This window comes from Acomys minous, assembly GCF_964271855.1.
Source record: "Acomys minous genome assembly, chromosome: 3".
NCBI lineage: Eukaryota > Metazoa > Chordata > Mammalia > Rodentia > Muridae > Acomys > Acomys minous.
In genome coordinates this window covers 35,858,380-35,876,485 of record NC_140485.1, presented here as the reverse complement: position 1 = coordinate 35,876,485, position 18,106 = coordinate 35,858,380, and the positions used below count along the sequence as shown (strand labels likewise).

At 42.9% G+C, this 18,106-nt stretch overlaps 1 protein-coding gene across 1 annotated transcript in view; it reads right to left on the bottom strand.

Annotated features, from left to right (window-relative positions):
* The window catches only part of RYR3 (ryanodine receptor 3), a 529,413-nt gene that overhangs the window by 77,001 nt on the left and 434,306 nt on the right, over positions 1-18,106 (bottom strand). The window contains exons 64-67 of the mRNA XM_084776329.1: positions 16,176-16,414; positions 14,649-14,730; positions 5,061-5,191; positions 794-1,114 (exon numbers count right to left, since the gene is read on the bottom strand). Coding sequence (XP_084632455.1) covers positions 794-1,114; positions 5,061-5,191; positions 14,649-14,730; positions 16,176-16,414 — 773 coding nt within the window. The remainder of the gene's footprint in view (positions 1-793; positions 1,115-5,060; positions 5,192-14,648; positions 14,731-16,175; positions 16,415-18,106) is intronic.

Genomic DNA, 18,106 nt, shown 5'->3' with positions numbered 1-18,106 from the left:
TGCTTCAAGAACAGAAAATTGGCTAATAGCATTCATTAAGAGCCCGCTGCATGCCAGGAGTTAAAAAGGGATACAAAGAGAGAGGGAAGAAAAAAAAAATCAACAAAACAAAGTGCTGCTATTGTTAGCTACAGTCACGCCAGTCTTAGAAAGCACAAAGTGAGATGTAAACGCTGAATGACACTGAGGAACTTAGCACAGCCTGTTGAGAGTGAGTTCCACATAAGTGTCAAGTGCAAAGGGCTATTTACCAATAAATTATAGATAATTAGCTCCGGAAGAGCCAATAGGTTTCTTAAGCACCCAAAACAAATAAGACAGTGATCATCACAGTCCAGACGAGACCAGCTGATCTAAAGGCTTCTTCGAGATTGGGGGGGCTTGAGGGGCCCGTATGAGGCAGGGAGTAGGGTAGGAATAAGGACTTGAGGAAAACATGAAGAAAGTGTACTGTGTTGTTTTTGTCTAGATAGGGTCTCACTTGTCCCAGACTAGCTTTGAATTCTTAGCTGGCCAAGGATGGCCTTGAACTTGTAATCTTGCCTTTACCTCCCAAGGGCTCACATTTACAGGGTTGTGCTGACACACCTGGCTTATGCAGTACTGAGTATTGAACCCAGGGCTTCATGCATGCTAGGCAAGTACTCTACAAATTATGCTACATCCAAGGTTCCTGTTTGCTGTTAAGCAAATGGGGACTAGACAATTTAAAAACAGAACAGAACTAACAAAAGGTTTAAAAAGAGAATCTGGCTGCCTTAGCTGTAGGGCCAAAGACTAAGGATATCGGTACCTGCGATGCGCTTCATCCAGGAGGCCTCATCAATGCCCAGGTTGTTGTTGATGATTTTCAGGATGTTGCCCAGGATAAGGCTGAGGTGTTCAGAGGTGACCTTGGTGCAGGACGGCCCTGTGCTGGGGGGCAGGTTCTCAGGTCCCCGCTCCCACCAGTAGGACAGGTAGTTACAGAGCATGGGCAAGATCACTTCAATGACATGGGGCATCTCAGTATACCGGGCACCTGACTCGGCCAAACCATTGATTTCCTTCATCAGGCCTTCCAGCTGGGGGATGTCAGGGCACATCTCTTCCACCTTATCTGGCATGCCCAGAACTGACCGAGAGAGCAGAGGAAGAAGAAAGGCACAGTGATTCAAAGACACAGTGACAGAGCATCCCATGCTTTTGGTCTTTAGATGTGAATTTCCACCACGGAGCCTTAAAGGAAAGAGCTAAGAGCCTTCTCATGACTCGAGTTGTGTGTGTGCAGACTGTAGTTTCCAGGGCCATTTCCCTAAATGTCACACCGAAGTTAAAAAATATATAGTTAAGTCAGCACAACGAAGACAGTGACTACTTTGTGACAAACAGATTCTTGGTTATGACTATTGGGACCTCCATGTGTCCATTGCAAAACAAGTGAAATAACTCCTCAGTGTTCAGGTGCCAAATTATAGTTCAGTCACTCAGTTCATTTTTTGAATGTCCATAAAAGGGGGAGGAAAACATTTCATCAAACACTCCTGCAACTGGACGAGAGGCTCTAATACATAGCATCGAGTTGGAAATACACTGGGGAAAAAAATGCTCGCAGATTGATTTTCCACCTTTACAACAGAAATGATCAATAACCTCAGGTGACTTAATTGATTTCCTGCCAGTCATTCTGCTTTTTAAGAAAGCATACTTACAGGGACTAGTGAGCTTTTCTCCATTTTGCATGACAGAGGTCACTTCAGTGGATAGAGACAACAAGAACAAAACGAAACTAGAATTCAGTATTGTACCAAGAGGATTAGAAGGTTTTTTTTTTAAAAGTAGAAACAGAAGAAATAATTATCTGTATTGTTCCCTTTAAGTTTAGGAATACCTTTCCCTCAAAGATAGGTGTCCGATCCTAAGTGTCTTGATGTTCCTGACAAAGCCATAATAAGAGCACAGACAGCTGGGGATAGAATAGAGGACCCGGGAATAATCCCATGCAGTTAGAGCCACCTACATTTTTACAATGCTGTGAAATCACACACTGGAGAAAAGACAGCTCTTTAGGATTGGTTCTGGGAAAATTAGTCTTCCACATGTAACTAAATTAGCATCTGTGCTGGTTTCAATGAAAAAATATCCCCTATAGGCTTATGCATGTGGATACCTGTTCCCTCATTGGTGCTCCTGCTTGGGAGGTAACAGAGCCTTGATGGAGGAAATATGGCAGTGGGGCAGGACTTGAGGTAGCCTCCTTCCACTCCCAACTTGCTCTCTCTGCCTCACGTATGCAAATAAAGCTTGATTAGCAGCGTCCTACTTCTGCTGCCATGCCTTTCCTGCTGTTACTAGCCCTAGCCCTCTGCAGCCATATGCTCAGATAAACCCTTCATCACTGTATTGCTTTGGGTCATGAAAAGTAACCAATACAATCTCTGTAATCCCCATAGGAAAGTCAATTCACAATGGATTAGAGACTATAGTGTCACCTGTGGTCTATTGGCAATGCTGGCTGTTGGCAAAGGGTGCCTGTTTTGTACTTTACAGAAGAAAACATGGACAGCAACTTGGGACTCTGGGAGATCCTCACAAACAAGGTAATTTTAGACATACACCTTCAGAGTAAGTAGTTCAATGCTGAGAAGTCAAGCTTTCCACCAGGAGCTCCACATCCAGGACAATGCCAACCACCAAGAGGCAGTGGGCACACTCATTTGCTGTTATTATCATAAAAGAGAAAGCTTAGAGCTCTCTCTCTCTCTCTCTCTCTCTCTCTCTCTCTCTCTCTCTCTCTGTGTGTGTGTGTGTGTGTGCTTAAAAGTCACATAGATAATTATCACTATAGATACTTCGTTCTTCCATCTAAGAACAAGAAGTTGCTTGAGGTTGGTGCATCACAGTCATGACAATGACCTTTAGAAGTTATTTATACATACAATAATTGGTCCTTGAATGGAACCAACATTTATGATTCAGAAGGTGTTTTAGGCTCTAAATGCCACATGATAAACTTATAGAGTGAACTTTGATGAGTTAGCTACCCGAAGTCAGCTGCAAATGAGCCCTGTTAGCAGCCAACACAAGTGTGTTGGGGAAGGTCATTAGAATATACTGCCCTTGTAGCTCTAGATAATGGTCCTCATGGTGGGGTCCTCTCACAGGCAGCAGCTGTATCCCCAGGAAACACATCAGAGATGCAGAGATGTCAGGCCTTACTCCAGGTCTACTGAGTCACAAACACCAGTGGCAGTGGTGGGGTTTGGCAATCTGTAACACCCCCTCCCAGAAAGTCTGGTGACCCAATGAGTAAGGCTCTAACCTCCTCCATCATGTTCTCCCTGCTTTTTACCCAAAAAGCACTGCTACTCTGCAAGACAGGCTGATGGATTACACCGGAATAGGACCTCTTCTCTCACTGGCTGATTATATCAACAGGGTATGGAAGGTAAACAAGGTGGTTGGTGACAGGATGTTTTTGTCAACCCAACACTCTGATTGATAGCCTACTTCCAAGTGCCTAAGGGTTTAGGCCACTTTGAGTAAGTGTCACAAAACAGTATTAAACTTTTTCTTAGGCATATCATAGCTTTGGATAAGAAAGTGCTGCCGGTTCTTAGGGTATTAAAGCTTTTAATATAATTGACTCTACTGGCACAGCATCAAGCATCAATTAACAGAGATGTCCAATTGATGGAAGGCTTGATACTATAAATCAGTCCACACGTTTTAAAAACACGCCATCATTTGTCACCTTAAACATCCCTTGTTCTCCCTTTCTCTTTAGGCCACCCAGTTTTTAATGAATGAAGTCTATTGCCTTACGGTCCATTAAGCTATCAGTCCTTCCCCAGGAAATTCTGTGTATCCAAAAATATATATTGATGCACATGTGACTTTTAAAAGACCCACTGACACTTCAGTCACCCACTCTTTCCTTATTTAAACCAATTGTGAAAGAGAGACTTGGGTGTTAAATCTCACAGCGTGTTACTGGTGGAGAAATGTATCCGGTCCAATGGGAACCGCCAATCTGCCTAAAAGACAATGATGTCCCAGAGTGACAATCTGGGCTCAGCTGATGTTGGACAGGCTTACATGCAGCATTCCTCAGAAGCCTGTGTGATGGGTTTCTGTCTGTCACAGAGCGCCACTTGCCCTGTATTCATCCCCTTGCCTCTGGTGAATCAGGCTCTGGTTGTCTATTGGTGAATACCTGTGGTGCAGATCAAAGTCCTTGCTAACCTTCAGTCTCCACTGTTACTCCATTTCAGTAGAATTTTACTAGTGGTCTCACCTAAACTCTCCTGGGGACTCTTTGGCAGGGCAGGGTATATTTAGTATGTGAAATAAGAAGCAAGAGGGACTGAAGATGCATTCTGGATAAGAAGGACAGTGGTGACCAGGTCTGCTTAGGACCTCATGGCAGTTTGAGAAAGAACACCTGAAACAAAAGGAATTGCTATGTAGTGTGGTAGAGTATATGCATAATTTACGGAAACCTTGTCCCTAGAGGGGATGGATTATAGTTTAAAATGATTTACTGGCATATTTTTTGTTCTCTTAACACCAGCTAGGCCTATAATTTGGCAGTTTACAGTCTCCAACAAGACACAGACATATCTGGTTTCTAACGCTGACCCACTGGGCTAATTTCATGTTGTGATGGTTCGCCTTGTCAACCCGGTGGGGTTTAGGTTCACAGGTAGGTAAGCCTATGAGGGCATTACCTGAGAGGTTTGGCTGAGGAGGGAAGACCACCCTGAATGCACCATTCTTTGGGCTGGAGTCTCAGAGTGAATAAAGAAGGGAAAGTGAGAGAGAATCGACATTCATCTCTCCCTCTTTCTCACTGTGAACACAATGTGACTGGCTGCCCCAGATCTTGCCCCTCCATGACTTCTCTACCACAAGGGCCTGTACTCCTTAAACCACAAGCCAAAATAATTTTTTTCCCCCTGTGACAAGAAAAGTAGCTAGTAACACACCACGTAAAATGACGCATGGCAGGGCTGCTGTCCTATCCCTGCCCCCTTCCTGGCTACTCACTGGGCTCATGATCTATGTGAGAAGATACTTACTAGACCGCTCCCTGGGCGTCTTGGTGTTGAAGACTGAGAGGGGATTGTAGCGGTTAAGGCCAGGTTCCAGGAATGCTACTGGGATAGCTGCTGCCAGGGAAGCCAGACATTCTCCAAGCGCGGGACGTTGCCTGGAAACAAAGAGGTCCATTTAGGAGTGGTGCCATCCATATGCTGACATCACACCCTGGCTAAGTCCCCTTCTGGGGATGTCTCACACTCTTTTCCTACGTTTAATCCACTGGACAGCCTGAGGCGTGGTAAGTCTGGATGCATTTTCTCTCCCCAACTTGATGCAGATACTAATGGCTTAGCTTGGGCTCACAGCTTCAAGCCTTGTTGTGGGTTAGATGATATAATGATATACTGTGGGGCTGATATAAGACCATCCTGGAAAGACAGCCTGCTGGAGAATGTTCACCTTGTATTGCCCTAGTACTGCAAATCTGCAGAACAAATGGAGAGATGGCTCAGTGGTTAAGAGCACTGCCTGCTCCTCTAGAGGACCTGGGTTTGATTCCCAGCACTCACTTGGCAGCTCACAGCTGTCTGTAACTCCAGTTCCAGGGGATCCATCACAGAAGGCATGCACAGGGTGTGCATATGTGTGCATGTAGGCAAAATACCCATACACATAAAATAAAAATAAATAAATCTTAAAAAAGGAAAAGCTTTGGAACAGGCATTAGTTGTAGGATTCTCTCCGGTTCCCAGCCAAGACTTGTATCCCAGACTGTTTGTATTAGTTACCCCTTACTGTGACTAGACCAACTACTTCAACAGCATCAAGAAGCTGGAACGTCAAAAGCATAGCTTCTCTGAATATAGATAACAAGGATTTATAAAGGCAGTAGCATTGTTTTTCACTGAAGAGTAAGCCACATTTGCTTGAAATATAACCTTTGTCTGTTAGATGGTGAAAGTCCTTTCTTGCTGTTACAGACCAAAGATTGAACATGTATTCTATACAGAACCCTGAAGCAATGCCACTTAGAAAGTCAGATCCTTACAAACTAATCATTAGGATTAGCTTTCATCTGCAGCTGTGTTGGGGAAAGAGATGCATTTGGGTTGAATTTTGAAAATGTGATCTTAACTGCATTTTGAATAAAATTACTGGAGCTGGTCATTGGAATAGATTTGGAGTCTTTAAGGCAGCCTGAGGGAGTCCAGAATGGCTTGGCTTGAGACACAAGACTAATGTGCTGACTAGAGAGGGGAGGAAGGGAGAGGGTGCTGAGTTGGCAGGAAGCGTTGGATTCGCTGGAAAAGCCCACTCAGGTTTCACTCAATTACCAAAGCAATTTTTTTTTGACATGAAAGAATTTTATTGAGGACAGAACTGAGGACAAGGGGTTAAAAGGCAAGGATGTTTCCCCATAGGGCAGAATCAAAATCAGTCAAAGAAGTCCCCTACTTTCAGGCTAATGTTGAGGGCAAGTGTGTGCCATGTGCCCAGTGGGACTTCATATTTGCTGTGTGTCTTTCTGTGTTCCCTTCTAGAATAGGAAATATATTTGCTCTATGCAAGAACAGTCTTTGTTATGTGTTATAGGCGTTTTCTGGTCATGTATTCTTGTGGATGTAGGTCATATGACTACTCATTGTGGATACAGTGATGTTTGCCAACACCCATGACCTCAGAGTTGAGCTGGGTGTCTGAGCAGATAGAGCATAAAGCTGTTTGTGGCTATATCACTCCTGTCTTCCAGGCCAGCATGTTCAAATCCCTCCCTGCTCTGTCTTCTCAGTCTTCTCTGTGACGGACTATTCCAGGGCCTCCTTCTTGCAAGGACAGCCTGGGCTAATCTCTCAGCCTCAAAATTCTTAACGTGTATGTATTGTGTATGGTGTCTGTGACAAGCCCTCCTACACTAGAGGTTAAATGGTCGCTAGTCACATGTTGTTACAACTGTGAGAACCATTTTGGGGAGGCGAGCTGCCCTCTGACTGCTGCCTTTTTATCCTCCCAGCATGAGATTCCAGGGGGAAATTCCCATCTCTTTACCAAAGTAATTTAAAAAGTGATATTTTAAACTACTTTAAAGAATACTAATAGATGTAATTTTTATCCTTTATCTTCTTAGGCTTGGATGTTAAGAAATGGACCTCTTATTTGACATGAAGTATGTAAGAGGATAACTTTCGAATCATCCCAGAGAGAGATACCCCCTAGATGACAGCATAGCTTTGTCTTCCAGGGAAACATCTGGCTGTTAGAATCCTTCTGAGCCCTTCCCCTGATCCAAGTAGGCATCACAGACAGAGCAGTAGTACCCTTGGGCCAAGCCAAGACTCTGTGCCTGTGTATCATGCTGCCTGCATCTCCTTGGAAGATGTGTCAGTCGGAGGACGGGGAGGGAGAGGTGTATAAACTGTGGAGACCAAGGCCCACTTCTGAGCAGCCTCCAACCAAGCCTGTTTCCCTCATCTGTCCTCCTCATCACCTCTTCCTCCTCATTTGCCTGTTTGGCCAAGTTCAAGATGGTAGGTAGGCCTGAGGAAAAGAGCATCACTTTAAGTTCAGATCTGAAATGGCCAATACCCTCAGCGATCAGAGGACAGGGAGGCAAAGCTGGGATGAGGGCCATTTCACAGTGTTTATGTAAGAGCAGAGTAGTCAGTAAGAAGTTATGGGATGTCACTTCCTTTCTGCTTTCGAAGAAGAGAAGGAGAAAGTGAGATGAAGAAAGGGGTGTCATGGGGGAAGCACGGATGGAAGGGAATCTGGGAGGTGCTCAAGCACGGAACGACCAGGTAGGATCCCGGGTCTGACAGCAAATTTCAGTTGGCCCTGGGAAGTGGTGCCACACTGATGGTTTCCCCACTTGACTTGAAGCTATAAGCTCACCATAGTGGGTATTTAGAAAATGACCATAAAGTCAAGCCTGGGGGGGGGGGCGGGAGGAGAGTTGAGAAATCCCAGTCGTGCAGGGTGGCAGGGACAGGGACATGGTCCTGTCTTCTCGGATATTAATTACTGAAAAATCTGAGTCACACCAGCTTTTCAGCAGGACATTCTCTAGTCAGGAGGACGTGTGGATGCTAATTAGCTGCTCGGCCAAGAGAGATAAAAAAACAGCTCTTCTGGCCCAGCTGCTAGCACGGTAAAACCGTCTGACAGAGAATACTCTGGCTGTGAAATGCCAGAGAGAATGACTTGGAGTCTCCAGGTCCATGGAGTGATGGAGCCAGGCACAGGCTTCTCCAGACATTAGTGCCCTTAGGGGGCAATGTAGGTGTGGACAAAGCTTCCAGGCAGGCGCTGCATAGTTGGCTCCATACCAACCAACAACAAAAGAAAGGACTTTCAGCTTATCATTGGCTATGGAAACTATTTTTTTTCTGTCTCTTTAATCTTTACTGCCAAGAAGAGTATTTTTCATATAATATGTCAGTCAAGGGTGACTGATTGGAGAGGTTTCAATATGTATTTCAGTATTTATTACTTTCTAATTTTCCAACTATGAGGCTTTCTTTGTCACTATCTTAATTTTATTTACAGAATGCCAATGACAGCAAGTTTCTCAAATGCCTATTGTCAGGGACACAGGCAAAGACAAAGAAATTAGAGCATATTAATAGTACCATGGTGGTTTGAATAAAAAATGGCCCCCATAGGTTCATAAGGAGTGTCCCTATTGGGAGGTATAAGTCTTGTTGGAGTAGGTGTGGCCTTGTTGGAGGCCTTGTGTCACTGGATGGAACCTCTGGGGTTTCAGAAGCCCAAGCCTTCCTGCTGCCGGCCAATCCACATGTAGAATTCTCAGCTACCTCTCCAGCCCTATGTCTGCCTGTGTGATGCCATGATTCCCACCATGATGACAGTGGACTAAACCTTTGAACTTTAGCTAGCTCTAACGAAATGCTTTACTTTGTAAGAGTTGCTGTGGTCATTTTGTCTTTTCACAGCAATAAAAACCCTAAGACAAATACATGCTTCATGACTTTAAAATTCTGTTCTGTAGACTCCCAATGCTACTATGGAAAGGAAACAGCATTAGCAGAGTAGAAAACACAACTGGGGCAGGGAAAAAATGGGGGTGGGGGTAGGACACAATCCTAAATAGCAATATTAATAAACTTAGTGGTTTAGATATGTGTGATGTCTAATCAGAAATGACTGGTCAGTGGAAGCCAAGAGGATGGGAGGAACAAGCATTTAACATGTAAAGGGAAAAATAGTGTTCATTAAAAATAAAACTGAGATTATAGATTAACAAGATGAAGTTCCAAAGTTGGTTTTCTGGAAAATCTTTCCTGAAACTTCTTTAAACCTATTTTTAAAATTTCCTTATTATAGAATCAAGATTCTTGCATGGTCAAATAAACAAAGCATTTACTTTTTGAAATTTAGTATCTGAAAACTTCACCGATTTATGTAATTCTCAATATTACTTTAACTAGAAACTATTCCAAAAGAAACATCTTCATTCTGCTTTGTTGGCTTCTTTTCACAGTCAATCCCATCACTAAGGTGACTGAGTCTTTTCTAACTGCAAGTCACATGCCAGGTGGAGCTGGGCCAAGTACTCAGTGATACCTCTGCAATGCAACACATGTTCTTTTGTCAAGAAAAATTTAGTTAAAAGTTGTAGGGTCCAAAGGAAATTCCACTTCCCAAATCCTGGTGGTTAGATAAAAGCCAACATTTCTCAGGAATGTGCGAAGCTGGTTCCACTCTACCCAAAGGATCTATTTCCCTTCCCACTGGCAGAAGAGACAGATGATGTTCTGTGGCCTCTGGGCTCACTCAGTATCATAAGGACCTGGTACACACATGTTTCAAAGTCCATGCTGTCATCTCAGCCTTTCTTAGCTCTTTTCACATCCTCGCCTATCCTAGACTTCTCATGGCTTCCCTGTTCCCAGCTACACACTCTCCTTGTAACACCGCCACTTTGGCTGTGTTCCCTCTTTTGTCCACACTCTTTGTCTTCCTGTCTTGTTCGTCCTCTTTCTATATTTCTCTCACTATCTCTATGTTCTGCTCCTGCTTTACTCATGGTCAGGTTCAGTATGCTGGCCATGTTCAGTCTACTACTTTCTCTATCTGCTGTGGACTTTTCCAGATGTCTCTGACTGCTCTGTCTGTCTCTCTCATACCCACAATGGAAACTTTCCCCTTAACCATACTATGGAGCTGTCATGTTATCAATTTATACAAATGTAGAGAAATGCTGTTTTTATTATATGTTTTTCCGCAAAACTAAAAATTTAGGAAAGAAATTAAAAAGAAATTTGGATCTACGCTGAAATTATAATACGTATTATAACCCCAAACCACAGAGTAACAATCAAACCAAGTGAGGGTGCAGAAATTAAAATTCTCTAGAAGGCCTTACAGATGACCTACCAGTTAAGAGCACTGACTGCTCCTTGAGAGGACCAGGATTTGATTGTCATCACCCATATGGCAGCTGATAACCATGTGTAACCTCAGTTCTAGGGCATGTGACATCCTCTGACCTCCTGGGGAACCAGGCACACACATGTTGCACAGACATACACTCAGACAAACACTCATATGCATCAAACAAATAGATTGATTAAAAACCCAACAATAATAGCAATGGCAACTGCAACAATAAAAGCAAAAAAAAACCCAAAAAAATCCATACTACCCAGAATTAGAAGAGTGTGAAGAAGTCTTTGGAGGTAATTATAGGAGTTAGAAGTTCCTTGAAATAGTGAGCAACAGTGTGTGAAGGCCATAGAAGGCCTGGTGCACAATGTGTACATGGGGCATTTCCATCATGCAGAATAAGAGATGACGCTGAGAACGATATGTGCCTGGCATTCCTGTCATCCATATTCCCAACTCGGAGAAACTCCTAGAGGTGCAGTGGCATGAAAGGATGAGAAACAACTTGTTTTATAGCTGCAGACCTAAGTTCTCCAGAGGATGAGAAATCCCTGACTGCACTGGGAAGAGTTTCACCCACTTCTCATCTGGGCTAGCCATTACTCTTGCTAGGAGTGGAAGCCAGTGCTTCGGGAAGGGTTTCTTACTGTAATAGAAAGCTAACACAAACCACAGAAAAGGAAAAAAAAATTCCCATAAAGCAAAATTTCCAGAAGTGAAGAGTAAAGTGGAGAGGGTTAAATAGAGCAGCCAGTCCTGGGGCAGTCACACCATGGGGCAGTGAATGAGCTTTAACTCTAAGGAAGGCCATGAACAGCCAGCTCCCTGCTCTCTCTGTAAAGTCATGTGTGAGTGGACTCATCTTCTCTATGTATTTGAGAGAAAATGACGACGACAAAGCCCAGCAAGGATATTATACCCAGAGACTCTGGAATACCTCAGGACTCTAACAGAAGGGACGATCCCACGATGAGTCCAGACTGTCAAAAGATAAATCTAAGTACAAGAAAATTAAGAACAGAAAATTCCTTGTTCAAAAGTGTGGATGATGTGCTAAATGACATGGGCACAAACTAAAGTGGGAAATGTGAGGGATAGAACAAAATGGAAAAACTGCAATGAATTTTTATAGTAAAATAGAAAATGAGACAGGAAGTTGGTTGGAATTTCAGTGTATACAATATGCTCATTTTTTAAAGTGGAAACTTAATATATGTAGTATACTAAATAATATATTTTGGAAGAATGAATTTTAAATTAAAGAAATCAAATCTTTGTTTTTATCCAATATGACAAAGCTGCAAAGCTCTATTATGATCTCACATGCCTGAAAATGTATATGCAGAGAAATCATCAAGACTGCTACATACTCAACTGAAGCTAGTGGCTTCTCTGAGAAGGGGCCCCAGATGGGATGTTGAATAGGGTAAAGAAAATGGCAGACTTATTTAACTTTATACACCTCTGTACTATTGGGTTTTGTTTTGTGAATTAACATGCCTTTCCCAATCAAAACGTAAAGAAAATAGACAGATGAAAATCATTAACATTCTCCAAAGTTGAGTGGAGAGTGGGGTCTGACTTTCTCACGTACTCTGGTGCCTCACATTTGACTATGTCCCCTGGAGGGGGAGACCTGGTGGCACTCAGAGGAAGGACAGCAGGTTACCAAGAAGAGACTTGATACCCTATGAGGGTATACAAGGGGAGGTAGTCCCCCTCAGTCACAGTCATAGGGGAGAGGAATAAGGGGAAAATGGGAGGGAGGGAAGAATGGGAGGATACAAGGGACGGGATAACCATTGAGATGTAACAAGGATAAAGTAATAATAAAAAAAAAAAAAGAAAAAAAAAAGAAAAAAAAAAAAAGGAAAATCATTAACTGTGCCAGCAGTTCTAGTATTCTAAGTCACTAGGTGTTTCAGTTGTTGAATCTCTTTAATTTAATCCTCGGTTGCTAGTCTTATACAGACACAAAATTAAAAAAAAAAAACTACAAACATTAACATTCCCAGTTCTATAGCTGAGTGAGAACTGCAATGGATGTGAACCAAGTACAAAAGCCCTAGATGAACAAGTATTTCTGGTCTGACATTTCAGAATTGACCTTTTGTTTACTTTTTTTTTCAAAAGGAGAATACACAAACTGTACAAAAATTATATAAGGTTCCTTGGTGTGCATGTGCATGCTCTCTCTGTCTCTCTCTGTCTCTGTCTCTGTCTCTCTGTGTCTCTCTGTCTCTGTCTCTGTCTCTGTCTCTCTCTCTTGCACCTTCTGTCTCTTTGAGATATTACCTCTAGGTGAAATTCTGTGTTAACTGGGAAAATCTTTTTATTGATTCTATTTGTTTGGTTAAAAATAAATGTTTAAAATTTTATCTCTAGGCTGGAGCGATGGCTTAGTGGTTAACAACACTGGTTGTTCTTCTAGAGGTCCTGGGTTTGATTCCAACCACCCACTTGGTGGGGTTCACAAACATCCAGTTCCAGGGATCCAATAAGCCAGGCAGTGGTGGTGCACACCTTTACTCCCATCACTCGGAGGCAGAAGCAGGCAGATCTCTTGAGTTCTAGGTCAGCCTGGTCTACAAAATGAGTTCCGCGACAACAGGACTACACAAAAATCCTGTCTTGACAGTCCCCGCCCCTGAAAATTAACTGTTGATGACAAAAGTATTTTGTCATCTTTTATGTAAAATAGTAAGGAAAGCTAGGCAAATGTAAAGGCATAATTATAAAGCAAATTTAATTATTAGATCTTCAGCTAGTTTCTTGAGGCCTATAAGCCATCTGAAAGCCAAGACTGTGATGGAATAGACTGGTTTTTAATTCATCCCTGAACCAGATTTTAATCCACTAAATTCAGTTCTTAAATTCTCGCCATGCTTTAGTGACACAATTTTAATATATGCATATTTCATTATGAAATGGGGGCCAGATTTTAGGGTGTTTGATACAAGCTTCATGTGTAGGTATATGATAAGTAGATCCCAGGAGTGTTAAGATTAAATCACTTAAAAACAGATCAAATTCTTTCACGCTAGCTCATTTGAAAGAGAATAAAAGAACCAGTCCCTCAAGGATAAGGCTAAGCCTGGAGTTTTTATCCTTCTGAATTTTACTCTTGGATTTAAATAGAACAACACAACACATGGTATCTGACTCTGAAAAGCTAGGGGTTATTAAGGCTTCCATTGCCACAGGCCAGGTATAGAGGCAAAGCTGGAACCGTACGCCTCTACAAACAAGCTTGTTCAGATTCAAGATTATCAAGCTTTCCCAGCTCTGAACTGTGCATTACTTGAAACTGTGGCTAATCTGACAGCTGAGGATGGCAAAGGTCCAAGGGTGTGTCACTCAGAGACTCATTAAACACTAAAGCAACTGCCTTAGGTCCCCCAAGTGGCTCCGCTAGCTTTAACCACAGCATCTCTGGAAGCCATTCAGAAGCCCTGGGAAGGAAGTAGACACGCCTTCAACTTTTTTTTTTCTTCTACTAGCACATTATTTTGCAGGGTTTTATAGCTCATGTCGCCATATATATTCAGCAGCTTTCTCCACATCTATCTTCCATCTGAATAACCTCATTACAACTCTTTACATGGCCACAGTTTTTCCTAACAGCTATAAAGCTACCACTTCTGACCAGTGAATATTTGGGTTTTGCTGGACTGAATAACAGATGTTAAGAGGGCATAAAATTTTTTTAACATAACATTTTATTGATCCTTAAGAATTTTATATGTGCATTCCACATATTCTTTCTTTGCTTTAAGTTCTTCCACATATTCCTCCTTGCTCTCTTTCAAATTCATGGCCTCTTTTTAAAAAAAAATTAGTTGTTGTTTTACACACACACACACACACATGCAAACACACATATTCCCAAGTATAACTACAACTTGTCAGTGCTCTGTCTGCATAATGTTACTTGTGTGTAAGTGTTCAGGGCTGACCCTTTGGTGTTGGATAACCAGTCAGTGTGGGCGTGCTCTCTTCCCAGGGAAGCCCGTGTACCCTGCTCACATCCCAGGTCCTTGTTAGCATGTTTACTGTTGTCCACGGTCAGCTCATGTTTAGGCAGAAGGTGTTGGCATTCTCACCCCCACAACATTTTTCTGACCCAAAGTGTTTTTACTAAAAAAAAACAAAAAACAAAAAAACAACAAAAAACAAAACAAAACAACAACAACAACAACAACAAATAAGCAAAAAGTAGTTACCTTTCAACGTAGATATTTTTCCCAGTCCCAAGGGAATAGAGGCTGCACAGAATGTGGTAGCATGAAATCTGCACGTCACTCACTGAAATAGAGAAGAAATGCCATAACCACATATCAATCTCAGCTCCATCTCCAACATATGGAAAAGCCCATGAAGAAAAAAATTAAGGTAAGCATCAGTCAAAAGCAGTGGACCCCTCTCTATTTCCCCTCCTCCCTGTCTCTGTACACATGTGAAATCCTCTTCAAACCAGATACTATTTTACTAGTTGCTGGGAAACACTGATAGGAAAATGTGTTCCATCTAAGTTGCCCAGGTCATTGGCAGAGCTCCTGCTGAAGGCCACAAAGCTTTTTGGAGAAAGGAAACATTCGGCCAATGGAGCTTCCATATTAACAGGTCATTTACCCAATAAAGGAAGCTAATTACATTCAAATTTTACCAAGGATAATATTGTCTTTCTTTGGATCAAAGCATGACTAGAACTTGAAACGTCTATGTCACATTTGACCATTTTTAAGAGGGTCCATATGATTGCCATGCTTTATTCAGAAAGGGAGGAAGGAAGGAAGGAAGAGAAGAAGAAGAGAGAGGGAGAGAGGGAGGGGAGGGAAAGAAAAAAGAGGGAGGAGTAGAGAGGGAGAAGGAGAAAGGGAAAGAGGTAGAGGGAGGAGTTCTTGCATTGGCTGATCTAAACATTTCTTCTGTATTAAAAAAAATCTAACTAAATTGTATTATGGTCTTCCCTATTTTTCTAAGGGAAGGGAGTTCTGAAGGAACACCAAGAGTTCTGTCAGCAGACAATATGCCCGAACACGTCTAGACCTCATACCATGGCTAGGATTACTTCAACAAAAGCAGAACTAATTTAATGCTTTATTTTCCAACCAAGACCGTGCCTTGTTTCCATGACATAAAATGTGTACCTAATGGGACTAACTAATGGAAGATATAGCCCAAGCTATTGACAACTGGTTAAGTTAAACCAAATGGCAGTATTTAAGCAGTACTGAAGCTCGGTGACAGAACATGAACATGGTGGGGCTGGGGCGTGGGGTTGGACATGCTGTTAAGTACAAAGCAAAATAAAGCCAACTGAAAGTTGAAAATAAATGAGATGATAACCTCTTTCCTTTGCTCCTGGCACTAATGAATAATTAAGGTTTCTTAACACGGAGCTCTGTGTCTGGAAACCCTGGTAGCAGAGTACTTCTGAGGAGTATTGCTCTGATAACCTTTTAAAATTAAACAGAAGCACAATAGCTGGTAGCTGGAAGAGCAGGTGGGAAACTGGTTCAGAATGAAATTGGAGAAAGATGAAATGTTCTATAGTCAAATTAAAGGATTTCTTCCTTTTCAGGAGTCTGTTGATTCATCATCATCATCATTATTATTATTTTTAATCTAAAAAAAGTATGGGACATCTGTCTTTCTGCTCTGCTCTCGAGGTCAACATAAGTGAGTGGGTCTCACATCTGTCTGTGGCCAGTGCATAGACATTGATGACAAACAGCAGTAGGACTCACAGAGTAGATCCACCCCAAACTGATGCTGAGCGATGTGCTCAAAGATGGATGTCAGGATGGGAAGCAGAGCCACTGTGGTGTAGTTAATATTCTGAGAAACACCTTTGATCTGCGTTCTGGAATGGGTAAACTTCCCCAGCTTCAGGTTTTCTGAGGTCTTCTCTAAGTCTTCTGCTGCATTTTCAAAGAATGCTCGCAGCCCGGCTTTCACCAGCTCTGAGCCTGACTTCATCACGGTCCTGCAAGTAAACAGCAGTCACAGCCAGGAGCACAGTTAAACTGTTGGACCAGCCCCCTTTACATGGTGGTGACTTGTAGGCAAACGGGGCAGACAGCCGAGTCCTCTGGTCACCAGATGATGTGTGGGGTCTGCTGGAGAGGTGTGTTTCCGTCTGGAAGAGAAACCGGAACCACACGCGGTTCTCTGGAGTTAGTGACTGAGTGAGGGGCTTGGCTTGTGGGGATCGTTGCGGTACTCTTCAGGACACACAGAGAACCGTTCAGAATGAAACTGGCATCAGTCACTTGTGATCTATGAATGCTGCAGCAAACTAGTTTCCTGTTTTTATCTAATGAAAGGATAGCAGTGGTCCTTTTCTACAGGTTACTTAGAGTCAAGAGACTCTGTGTTATTTAGACAGAAGGAAGAGAAAAGGGAAGAGAGGAGAGAAGTCACCTAAAGCCTGTACTTCCCTTGTTTATAGAGTAGACCGAGGTTGAGTGAGAGGAGAGAAAAGGGAGAACAAAGCCAGGCCTTTATAAAGCCATCTTTACTAGATCACTGAGCCAAAGGGCAGTGAAATGTACCCTGGGGACAGAGGAAACTAACAGCAATTGAATTTGTCCCTCAAAACTATTTCATAGAACTTGGAATTGGCTCTAAAACCTTTCCTCTGGAGGAGGCCTGCTGGTCCCAGAAAGAGCTGGGTAAGAGCCTGCCCAGGTTTTCTCCTGCCTTCCAGGAGACACAGCTTTCACAGCAGCATAATCTCCTCTCTGAAGGAGGCCTGCCAGCCCCAGGATCATCCAGGTCTGTGGGTCCCTAGGAACAACAACATTAGAGCCTTCCCAGCCTTCTTTCTGTCCACTTGGGACACAGCCAGCAGAGGACGACCCAAGCCTGCAGGTCCCCTGGAACACCCAGCCAGCAGAAGTGAGCAGTCTGCTAGTCTCTGAGCTCCACTCTTAGGCCTAGGCTCTTCCTGCCTCCCTGAGGATTTCTGTCAGCATCAGGAACATCCAGCCAATACCAGGGACAACCAGATGGCTAAAAGCCAGCATAAGAACACAATTAATAAGAGCTATGGCAATACGACATCACTGGAACACAGCTGTCCTACTACAGCAAGCCCTGGACATCCTGGTACAGCTGAAGCTAAAGAAGACAACCTTAAATCCAACCTAATAAAGATTATAGAGGCCTTAAAACAGGAAATGAATAAACCCTTTAATGAAATATAGGAAAATACAATGAAACAAGTGAAGGACATGAATAAAACTGTCTAAGGCCTGAAATGGAAATAGAAGCAGTAGAGAAAACACACTCTGAGGAAATCCTGGAGATGGAGGACCTAGGAAAGTGAATGGGAACCAGAGGCACAAGCATCACCAACAGAACACAGATGGAAGAGAGAATCTCGGGTGTGGAAGATACAATTGAAGAAATCGATAAAGCAGTCAGAGAAAGTGCTAAATCTAAAAAGTTCTTGACACAAAGATATCCAAGAAATCTGGGACATTATGAAAAGACCAAACCGAAGAATAAAAGAATAGAAGCGTGGTGGCGCACGCCTTTAATCCCAGCACTCGGGAGCCAGAGGCAGCCGGATCGCTGTGAGCTCAAGGCCAGCCTGGTCTATAAAGTGAGTCTACGACAGCCAAGGCTACACAGAGAAATCCTGTCTCCAAACACAAACAAACAAACAAACAGG